Source organism: Sander vitreus, chromosome 7 (assembly GCF_031162955.1).
Source record: "Sander vitreus isolate 19-12246 chromosome 7, sanVit1, whole genome shotgun sequence".
Taxonomy (NCBI): Eukaryota; Metazoa; Chordata; class Actinopteri; order Perciformes; family Percidae; genus Sander; species Sander vitreus.
In genome coordinates this window covers 3,240,034-3,252,219 of record NC_135861.1, presented here as the reverse complement: position 1 = coordinate 3,252,219, position 12,186 = coordinate 3,240,034, and the positions used below count along the sequence as shown (strand labels likewise).

At 42.5% G+C, this 12,186-nt stretch overlaps 1 protein-coding gene across 1 annotated transcript in view; it reads left to right on the top strand.

The window, feature by feature from the left end:
* The window catches only part of prkcz (protein kinase C, zeta), a 68,160-nt gene extending 57,149 nt beyond the window's left edge, over positions 1-11,011 (top strand). Inside the window, exons 14-15 of the mRNA XM_078254207.1 lie at positions 1,752-1,867; positions 10,786-11,011. Coding sequence (XP_078110333.1) covers positions 1,752-1,867; positions 10,786-10,873 — 204 coding nt within the window. The 3' untranslated portion in view covers positions 10,874-11,011. The remainder of the gene's footprint in view (positions 1-1,751; positions 1,868-10,785) is intronic.
* The last annotated feature ends 1,175 nt before the right edge of the window (positions 11,012-12,186 follow it).

Sequence of the window (12,186 nt, the reverse complement as noted above, 5' to 3'; positions counted from 1 at the left end):
ACTTGTAGCCAGGTTTTCTTCTAAATGCGTATATTCTTAGATTGAGTAAACATCCATCCTGTGGTCTGACTTTATTGTGTTCTCAGAAAATGTCCTCAGTGCACATTTCAACAGGATGAGGGACCGATGTGAAACCATGGAAACAAACCAGACAAAAACTCTACTGGCTGAATCACTCTGGCACAATTACTCTGCTGCTTCAACCTCCTGCATTCTGTTGTTTTTCTCTCCCTTTTTCAGTCTTCATTTCCACTGAGAAATGTAGCAATAAGATGCCCATCTTTTACTGTAGCAGATCTGACCATATGGAAAAGAGCCACAGTGTTTAAAATGCCTGATGTATAGTAAATCACACTATTTTGTATGGGCTCAGTAACTGTTCATTCATTCATCTCAAATGTGCAGGTTTCTTTCCTTTCCTTATATTTTTGAGACACACTTAAGCCAGATAGCTGAGTTACAGCTAGCTGTCCAACCTTAGCTTAGGTTACAGTTGGCCGCCCCTGCCTCGCGTCGCTCTTGTCTAGTAGAAACCAATCCTAAGTTATACATTTTTTTCTTTGTACAGTTACACTATTTATTGTTGTTTAAAATCAACACCTTTATAATACATAAGTAAGTATCATGGAGCATATTAGCTGGTCAAGTAATTTGGTAAGCTAGCCAACGAAGATATTTACTCAGATTGTATTTTGCTATTGATTGGCGAGCAATCAAGCTAAGGTGAGCCAGCTAGCTGTAGCTTAGCTACGCTGCATGTATCTGGCGTTGGTTGCTTCGTAACATTATATAATAATGATAAAGTAATTAGCCAGATCAGCCCTGGGAGTCTGGATGATGTAGACGTTATACACTCAACGCAGTATGTTGCTACGTTAGCTAGCTAGCTATTCGTCATGTGAGCAAGCAAGCTAACTTTAGCGGACATTAACGCTAAAACCACATTATCACAATATATTTTACATGTCAGCGTTTCCTCTAGGCTTTTTTTCAGCACCAGGTGGTTTTGTTATAATCAGAGTCTGCCCATGCTGTGTTACTTTTATATAGATTTTGCAGCGACAGCCTGTAGACGGACCTTCAGTTAGCAACTGTGGTAACTCATAAACAACCAGACCAAGCGCCGTGGCTCTGCTCTCGGACCGCCTTGACTCCCCTCCGGATCAGCAAACTTCCTCACCCACTACTGCTATTGGCCACCAGCCCCGGCGCTGGGGTTTGCACTGGCTGAATTTTAAGTTCATACTGTCACTAACTGAAGGTTCGTCTCCTCCTGGCCAAGTAGTCTCCTAGCGGCAGGGAGTGGGGCCAAGGGACTAGAGGGTGACACAGGATTGGATTTCCCCTCCTGTCCCATCCCACTTCCACAAAAAAACTCCTGTCTTGTCCCAATCCCAGGAGAATGGTTCCCGTCGTATCCCGTTTACATGTTTTGTCGAGCAGACAGGAGAGAATGCACTTTTTTTTCTTAAAGATAACAGAACAACTAGCATTATGTTCAAAATAAAGACTTTTTTTGCACATAGCACTGGTGCTACAGAGGTGAAAAGTTTTGTAGCAAAGGCCACAAAATTGTAGCACAAGAAAAGTATCAAGTAAGTCCACTATAGTTTGACTATTCAAATTCTGTGTTGGATTTAAAAAAAGTCATTTTTAATGACCTTTCAAATGAGGTCTCCTCGGAGGAAAGGGTGGACAGCTTTGTTATAGGCCTACTGTACATAACACATTTGTATGTTGTTTTTCCTCAGCTGGACAAGAAAGAGATGACGCCGCCCTTCAAACCTCAAATCACTGATGACTACGGCCTCGAAAACTTTGACACGCAGTTTACTAATGAACCAGTGCAGCTAACACCAGATGATGAGTAAGTACTGCCTCTTCAACTCACAGCACTGTTAAAGTTCAAGTCAACTTAAGTTAAACCATTAAAGTCAACCTCATGTGAATCATTGTGTAAAAACAAATTGGGTTTAGGGAAAGAACATTGGGAAAGGCTTTAGTAACACTCAAAAACACGACGGTGACTAACGTCACACGCTTAGGAAAACAATAAACGGTTGGGTTTAGGAAAAGAACATTGGGGAAGGCTTTATTTAAAAAAAAAAAAAAAACGGTTGATAAACGCTACACGCGGGACACGATCCTAGCTCTCCCGGGTGAAAGTCCTGTGTTTTACCCATCCAGCCTCCCTCCTTTCGTACTACTCGCTATGGATATGGATAATTCACATGTAATGTAAGTCAATGGAGGCTAAACAGCATTGATAAACACGCTAAAAAACGATTGTGTCTTGATAACACGCAAAAACGGCATACGAATTGGCGTGTCATACATACGCCACTTAGTGAGATCAGTCTGCATTGTGAGCACTCTTTCACTCTTTCAGTTTCTGTAGTGAAACTGCACTTCTGTAGGTAGATCTGTAGGACTTGAAATTTGCCTCAGGTCATGATGTCAGTTTTTTTCAAGTCTCTACATAACTTTGATAGCAATAAATTATTACCTCGAGCAGATCGAGCAGGTTTTAGGTCTGCGATGTTGATAGCGTAGTGAAATGTGAAAAACTACCTACCTGGAAAATTTGAAAAATATCAGACATACACCTTTACAGCCCTTTAAAAACAAGTTTATATATATATATTTTTTTTTTCTTCTTTTTTTTTGTGGAAACTGTGTCTAAGCTTTGAGCCTCTGATTGAGCGTTTCCCATGACATCGATTGAGTGCGAACTGAAAAACGGCGTTGCTAGGAGACTGTTCACTTCTATGTTGGGCTGATGTCTGTGTCTTTTAAACATTCAACATGTTTGAAGACCATGTATGTATTCCATTTAAAAAAGTTGCAGCCAGTTTTCCTAGCTTGCTTTTCATTTATGTTATTTCAACCCCTGCTGAGTCATCAGCAACTCCTGCACACTCAGTGCTGTGTTAGTCCCAGGGTATAGAAGGAAGGGGGCTAGTGTTAGCCGTCTCTGAGTCCTGGGTCCAGCCAGATGTGGTGACAGACAGTCAAAACTCACAGCAAGGGGTAGTCTCAACATGGTAACCTCAACACGTTACCCTGTGATTCAGTGAGTCATGAAGTAAAGTGCTGAGGTCATAAACGAGGCGAAGCACTTGGCAGCGATGTCGGTCCCCAGCTAAATCAAAACAATAGTAGCGGGATTAAAACTGCCTGGGCTGTTGACATCAAAGTGGTCTTGTGCAACAGCTATGGCTCCTATCATATTACAATATTGACCAAAGAAAAACTATATGAAGGCGCTACCACTGCAGGGACATAATAACAAGAAGATATATATTGATTTCTTAGCAAAAAATTGCACTTCAATTTCAGTTAGACGTAATATATCTTTGCTTGCTTGCTTCAACGCTGTCTTCTATATTGCTTCTATATTCTACCTTGCAAATTAAATTGTGTCCTTTGCTCTTGAATTGTGTCGCAATTAATGAATTAAATAGAGCATCATATTGCAACCAATTTGTTGGTCAGTGGCCACCAGGACCAAACTGTAATTGTACCTGGCAGGTGTGAATATGTCCAGCTGTAACATGTAAGATGTGCAGATGAAACTAATAAGTGGAACCTATCATGGTCAAAGAGAGGTTTACAAAACGGGTATTTTTCCAGTGGGTGGGTGTTGTGCCATCTTCCCAGAAGACTTCTGCATCCAATAAAGAAAAACATCCCCCCCTCTGACTTCCCAACATTGACGTCTTTATCCATCAGGGACATTGTTTTGATTAATGCCATCATGTAGCCTCCAGGATCCGACAGGAGCGCTGGTTTAAGATTTAACTTTGGAGAGAAAAGGCTGAAGAGATCTGGCACAACAACACACACGGTGCTGCTTCAGACAAAAACACGAGCATGGCCAGTTTTCCTCTGTGCCATCACAAAATGGATTCCGTAAGGCTTTGGCAGGCCCTGCCCATAGATATTACCAGGCTTATGTTAGACAACGTTTTCATTTGAAATCATGCTGGTTACATTTTTCAGGCTCCAAAATTTATATATTTTTCCTGCAAAGCTTTTATTGGACTGACTTTAGCAAACCATTTCTCAACAACCGCACTGATCAAAAGCAGAAGCTGAACTGAAAATTAAATACACCATGCACCTCACCCAAAATGTGATCCTTATTAGCATTTTCATCAATGACAAAAAGTCTAAATTCTCTGTTTCCAGCTTCTTAAATGTGAATGTGTTCTAGTTTCTTCACTCTTCTGTGAACTCAGTAAACTAAATATCTTTGAATTATGGACAACGCAAGACATTTCAGGATGTCATCTTGGGCTTCAAAAACACTGCCTCCATGATCTCTCTCCACGAACAGCTGTGTGTCTTTTGACTCTTCGTAGTCTCGACACAGTGAATCATTGAGCTAGAGATAAGAAACATCTTGCACTTGATTGTATGAGTAAATTGTATGAGTTGTATTGTATGAGTAAAGTTTGAGTAAAGTTTGAAAAAGGAAAACAAAGACCTTTAGAGAAAAGTCTAAACTTTGACTTACTTTCACAGCTTAGCACACCTGGTCATGTTCCTGCATAAATCGGGCGTGAATGTCGGATTGAGTGTTGTGTAAAGGTCAGTCCCTCCAGGATTTTGCGATCGCGCCAATTCACGTGAATTCAACCAATCACCGTGAATTTGGTGCGACTCCCAGTTTTGACCAATCACCTCAACTTTTCCGCAAATTTGACCAATAATCTGAGTTTCCCGCGACTTCAACCAATCCCAGCAGTCCCACGTGCCAGACTTTGCGTCAGTATGTGACGCTGGGAGCCGCTGACCAAGCGGGAGTGAGAACGGGTTGACGTAACACACGTACGTCTGCAAATTCATTTCCTTGTTTCTGATATGAAGACGAGGCGTGTGTGACTCAAACATCTCACATTTACCAACAAAATGTACAGCGAAAGACCGTGTAAAACATTTCAGACCGTCCTGCCAACCTGTATACATTTTAACATCAATGTACACTGTAACGATTTTTCACTAAAGTCGCTGAAAGCTGGTGCTGTTTCAATCCTGTCGGATCACACACACACACGGTGGATGCAGGAAAAACCGGAGATGAGTTGACACGCTGAGCTAAATTGAGGACAGCTACGTTCGTTATTGTAAGTGCAATGATAAGTTAAAGTCCAATAAGTACTTTATCAAACCGTATGAATGTGTGTCCCAGGCCAGGATAGGATAGGAAATGAACTAACAAGCCACTGACACATATGTTCAAATTTGATTCATTCAATAAAATTATTATTTTTTGTCTTAAATCCACCAGCCATTTTTATATTATACCAACATTTGCAGCATCCTGAGCCTTTTTGGTAAGGTCAGTAGGAAAACTCAGCCCAGAGTAATTTTATTCTCCCCAAAACAAGTTTTATTTTTATTTTTAAAGAACTATACAAAAAAAATCGCAACTTCTTTTACAACTTTCATTGTCTCTCGCAACTTCATTGCAACAAACATACAAAAGACATCGCAACTTTTATCCCAATTTTTTACAAAAGCTCCCGTGAAATCAGGCATTTTGGGCCGCAACAATCTCAAAAAAAGTCTGCGAAATCCTGGAGGGACTGAAAGGTACAAGAATTGTTGGACACCACCCCCACACAATGTTGGACAATTGTTGGGGGGGGGGGTTCAGATGCTGTTAGGCACTTAGTTTGAAGTATAATGAAGCTCCAGGCAGCACATAGCATATGAGGTAGTGCTGCTGCAAGGTTCAACATCTTTGCTCTCTCCACACGAGAATAGTAGATCATGCTGGTATGCAACAATTCTTTCATTGACGTCATCATCATTCTTGACTTTATACTGTGAAATAAAGCAAAATGAGGATTGTATCTTCAAAATAAATGGTGCCATTCAAGCAGTGATTGGTATGTTCAGCACCAGTTCAGCAAGGTTCTACTTGGAGAATTACATCAACACCATTGTGGCTTATTTCCTGCTTGTGTAACTTGGGACTTTTGAACATGTACAGCAATTACAACATCATTGTGAAATTGTAGAGCACAGAGCAACAAGAGCTCCCAGTGTTAATTGGAGCCTTATTAAATGCCCATCATGCTCTGTACCCATAACAGATGTCTTTGGGTAGCTAGCATGGCTCTCCCTCAGTTTGAAGGTGTTGTACACCTCTGCTGTTCACTAGACACTCGACTTTAAACCAGTCTCGGAGTGGGGGAGCCTCGTAGCTCATTACAACAAGACGGCTCTGAAGTCTATCCCAGCTCATTTGTGACAGTGTTTGACGACGGGGATCCGTGACAGACTTTTAGGGAGCCAAGTGTGGAAGCGGTTGGAGGTGGTACAGTGCAGGGGGGGGGAGGGAGTCGAGGAAGATGAGTGGGAGAACGGGGGTGGAGAGCACACTGCCAGTTCAGTAGTGGAGATATCAACCTGGCATCAAACACCATGGCACATCAAACAGAGATGCATGCCTCCCTCCCTGCGTCTCGCACTTTATCTCCCCACCTCTTTCTCTTCCCTCTGTTACCAAGGAGAGGGGCTGATGTCGCCCACTCCTGCTCTGGGAGGGGGGGTGATGCAAAAAGCTCTCCAGTCTCCCCTCTCTCCCACTCGTGATGGGCTTGGCACAAGAAGAAAGAGAAGTGAGAGCCGTGTAGGGAGAGAGAAGGGTAAACCCTCCATGTAAGAGATTTACATTGCGACATTAAAAGCCAGATTTTCTGGGGGCCCTTGCCAGCATGGTAATGGGAGGGGGAGAGAGGCTTTAGTATTTTTTTCTATGCCAGCTCCCTGGCTCAAAATGGCAGCCTTATCTAGTGCCGCGTACTTTCTTTTTCTGTAGCCTTGGTCCTTGGTGGTTGCTTTTAGGGACTTGAATGTGGTGGCTAGGACCACAATACTGATCTAGCCTGTCTAATTAACCTGTTGCTTATCCTACTGTAGCACTGAAGGTGCTGTATTTTGGGAAACTAAGTCATTACTTATTCTTTCTTTATTCTTTCTTCCCTTAATTTCTTTCATTTCCAATAAAACAACAGCTTAGTCACACTAGAAGTACTAAAACATCAATGGTACCCTGTGCCATTGTTGTTTTAGATGGTTACAATTATTTCTTAGATTGCTAATAGCTGTTCAGGTCTCTTAGAAATCATTTCTTAGTTTGATATTGGTACAAAATGCAAGTATTTGTTTTTAAAAAGCAGTTCAAATGTTGTCTAGATATCCTGCTGCTTTCTTTGCCTCACTCTTGTTTTGTTTCTCCCACTTCACTCCCTCCTCTCCTCGGTCCCTTCCTCGTTCGCTCCTCTTCATTCTGCATCTGGTAATGCTTTCAAGTCATTCAAGCCTGGAGAAAAAAAAGGCAACATTTACGTCGGTTGAACACACTGTTTGTTTTGGTCAACTCCCAAACCCTCTCCTCTCTCTTTTGTGTGTCCGTCTTTGTGGTTTTTTTCCTTTCTGCCTCTCTGTTCTCTCAGAGAAACTCCAAAACAGAAAAACACCATTTTCTGAATCTAATTTTTGTATTGGTGGTTGACCTACTCCTACGGCGAGAGTACTTCACATGAGATCAGATGGTGGAAAAACTATTGGCTTCATCAGTATTCTAGTCTGCAAACTGAAAGAGAGACACTGTAGCATTTCATTCACTTGTCCTTGCGCTCTATGTGGGTGGGATCCGCAACCTGTTCGACACCGGCAAGCGGCCCCTAAAGTGAGACCCCCACCCACCTGGTACACCAGGGGGAAGGTCGGTGAACACACCTTTTGTTTAAACTTCAAAGCCTCCTGCCCAGTGTCTGAAGGGAGAAAGCCTCTCAGCCTTTCCCAGCTAGAGGCCCCTTTTTTGGGCTTCAGTTCCTCGCAATCAAAACACACACACACACACACACACACACACACACACACACACACACACACACACACGAGTAAACAGCCAGCAGGAGAAGCAGCAAGCGGTGTTGCTAAGGGAGTACATGTATTTTTTTTCCAGCCATTTGAGTTAGTTATGGGGTTCCGCTCCATTTACCTGTGATTATGCCTTTGCTAATGGAAGCAGCATACTCAGGAAACAAAGAAGCAGTTCGAGTTCTTTCTGTCCCACTTGACATCATGTACTTAGGGGATGCCATTTTACGGGGTTTTACGGATTTGTCCTGGCAGAACTAACAAAGAAACCTTACCCTTCAGGTGGTTTCCATGTTGTAGACATTTTGCAGAACAGTGGAAGCTCCGATAGCTCACCTCGATAGCAAAGCAGGGGAGGGGCGCCTCTGAGAAAACCAACAATGCAGGTTTGGGAGGTGGTGCCCCGCTAAATCTCGTGAGAATCACGAATTGCTTTACTACTGTCGGTTCTGCGAACATCCGCTACACCCGCCAGAACCTTTTGGACATTGGTGACCAGCACCAGATATCTATTTCGAGTGTCTTTCATTATACGCACAACATCCCAGACGACATAGCGAGAACGCCGGGCTCTTCGTGGATTGTTGTCGGGTCTAGGAGGCGGCGCAGACGGAGGAGGGAGAGGAATAGCGTTTGTTGCTAAAGCTAGCATAGCACACAAGCCACCTCTACCGAGCCTCTCTCTCTCCAATGCCAGATCCCTGGTGAATAAAACGGACGACTTGGAACTACAGCTCGCTGGAAATCGCTATGTTCGCGACTGCTGTGTTTTGATTATCACTGAAACCTGGCTTCACCCAGGGATACCCAATGCTAGCATGCAGCTAGCAGGCCGCACTCTGCTCCGCTGGGGCAGGACTGAGGACTGCAAGAGCAGAGGAGGGGGGGCTCTGTATGCACGTGCATGAGAACTGGTGTAATAACGGGACAATTATAGATAAACACTGTTCCCCTGACCTCAAGTACATGTCTGTAAGATGCCGGCCTTTTTTTCTACCGAGAGAGCCAACAGTAGTGATCATTAGGGCTGTGTATATTCCACCAGACGCCAATGTAAACACAGCGCTCTCTCTCCTGCTGGACACCATAAACGAAAAGCAGCGGGCCCAACGCGATGGTGTTCACATGATCGCAGGAGACTTTAATTTTATCAACATGTCAAGTAAACTTGCTTGCGTTCTATGTTGTATGTTGTTGCGCTTGCTTGTTGTATGTCAGTTTTTACCACCACCTGCCCATACTCTGTATCACATTGCACTTTTCTGCTTTTTTTGCACTGCATGAAACTGCATTTCATTGTCTTTGTACTTGTACTCTGCACAATGACAATAAAGTTGAATCTAATCTAATTTACGAAGTTGTTGATAATAAGACCAGTCCTACAGGGGGGAGGGGATCAGGCAGTGAGTGCAGAGACAGCTCTGCGTGAGTGGTATTTATGCCAGTAACGTTAAATACAAGTACTCCACACTAGGGGTAGCTGTTTGACAAAAACGGAAACTGAATAGTATGCCTTTAAACCTGCAGTCTATCTAATTTACAGCAGGGGGCGACTCCACTGGTTGCAAAAGAAGTCTGTTTCTATAGAAGTCTATGAGAAAATGGCCCTACTTCTCACTTGATTTATTAGCTCAGTAAATATTTTCATAATGAGTTTATGGTCTCAATCGCTAGTTTCAAGTCTTCTTCAATACAGCATGATGTTTATTTTGTAAATTATGGTCCCATTTATTTTAAAATAGACGATAAAGCAGGGGATGCTTTAGGACCTGTCAATCAGGACAGAGGCTTAGCGATGCTAACCATGCTAACACTGTGGACATTAAAGTAGACCTGAACTAGTTTTTGGGTGTTGGGCGTGTTTTATCTTAAACTTTGACCCTCTCACTGTGTTTTCACTTCATCAAAAGTTAACTGGAACATTTTGGTTGCCTAAAAATGTCTTGTTCAGCCGCGTCATCCTCCCCAGCTCGTCATTTCCGGTTGCAAAATACCAAGATGGCGAACCCCTTTTTGCCAAACTCGAGGCTTCAAAACTGCGGGAACCAATCTAAACATCAAATTATTGGTCTTACTCTCTTATTTCTAAATAAAGGCATAGGTTCTCTACTAATAATTCTATATAAATAAATGTGGTGATGCAAATATGTTAGAAACGATGCATCTGCAAGTTCATTCCAAATTGTGTCTGGTGCACCCTTCATTAATCGGTGCACTGATTACAGGCGCAACAATTCATGGGTCAGGGTCGAGGTATTGAAATCTGTATCGAGATGAGCGCATCGCTAACCAGTAGGGGTGTAAATCACGTTTTATTGCCATACATTATTATATTGATTCTTTGGATAACGATTCAGTTTACTGACATCACAAAGTCTGCCACGATGCGATGTTGATTCGATTTAATTCAGGAGTCTGCGACCGACACAAGACGATACCATAAGCCCATTTAACACAATCAGTTACAATTATATATATTTAAGGCAACTAAAATATGATTTGATAATTTCATTACTAAGCTCTTTCAGACATTTAAATGTAATAAACAGAACTACTCTTTTTAATAAATAAAAAAAATATAAAGTGGGAATTCCAAAATAAAGGCGCATCTTAAAGATGTCGATATGTATCGATACTTTCATTTTGTACCGATAATATTGGATCGTTGAGGATTGAATTGATATATCGATCCAGATCAATTCATGGTTACACCCCTACTAACCAGTTCAAAAACATGGAGAATAGGAGTAAGGAGACTCTTTCTGTCAGTGCTGTGAAACTGCCTTTTGTTCAGAACTTGATCCAGGTTTGCCATGGATGATATTCTGCTCCGATTTTGTGATAAATCAACTCCTCTCATCCTTATTTCTGTCCCCCTCTCCTTAGGGACGTCATCAAGAGAATAGACCAGTCAGAGTTCGAGGGATTTGAATACATCAACCCCCTGCTGCTATCCACTGAGGAGTCTGTATGAAGGGGAGACCAGCTTCCTCCTTTCGCCCACCTACTGTCTGTCCAAGCTGCCGTCTCAGCCAAAAAAACACTCGCAGGCCAACTCTGAAAGGCAAGGAGGGGGAAGAGTAAAGGGAGGACCAACTCACCCTCTGGACCTTTTTCAACACGGCAAAGCAAACTGGAGAACGGGAACGTTTCCTGCCTGAACCATTCAGATAGTTTTGTTGGAATACCAAACTCTTCTTTTCTTGGCATCTACAAGGAAAACAAAGACACTGGACTTCAATAACATTCCCTGACGTTATGTTGCCTTCCCCTTTTCTTTTCTTTTCCCCCCTCCTTCGGCTTCATTCCTTTCTCCTCTCTGAATGTCCATCCTCGTATCAAAGCACGGCCGGCTTTGTGATTTGAACGGAGAGCGGTTTCTTTTCCGTGCCTGCCATCACGAACGCATTTACACCCGTCTCACATCCCTGGATAAATATGACAGTTCTGCTGAAGAACTTGAAATTTTAGATGCACATTTTTTTTTTTTGTAAATTTTTTTTCTATATTGTGGCGGGGGGAAAGGGGGGGGGGGCAAGCCTCACACAAAAATGTACAATGAGAAAGAAAACATAAGTTATTATTGTGTATTATAGTGTAGGTAGTGAATACATAATTGAGGATGCCTTTTTATTGATGCAAGTGGCACATTTTCATCGTAACCACAAACATTTCTTTTTATCGTTTAGGATTTTCACGAACAACGAGGGTGGGGGGGTGGGGGGACGCTTACTGGGAGACGACTTTTTATTTAAGAAGTGCCTCAAAGATCGTATTAATTACCATGTCTCTGATTGCACCTATCTTTTATCAAAACATTTCTTCACCCATCCCTGGCTTCAGTCGTAAAGACCAACTGAATCCACGGCTAGACTCTTAACAGCGTTGGTCCAGACCCTTCAAATTTTTTGTGGAACCAATATTTTTGGAACACGGTAGCCTGCCTCGGGCCTGACACTTGACTGAATCTTTTTATTTTTAATGAATCAATTCAAATAATCAGTGTACAACAGATCATTTATGACTGTTCTGTAGATTCACAGGAGAAGCTTCCAAGCCAACATCTGATACGACTACGACTGGTGGCAGGTAGCGACTAAATGACCCCAATGATCATTTAGAAATGTCACCGATGGGTGTCGTGCAGCAGGCAGCATCCATACAGTCCTAAGTAGGGTTGGGCATCGTTTAGATTTTAACAGAGATTCTTATTCCAAGTCCGATTCTTCCTTTCGATTCCGGTTCTTATCGATTCCGATTCTTTAAGGGGTGGAGTAGAAACGGGTC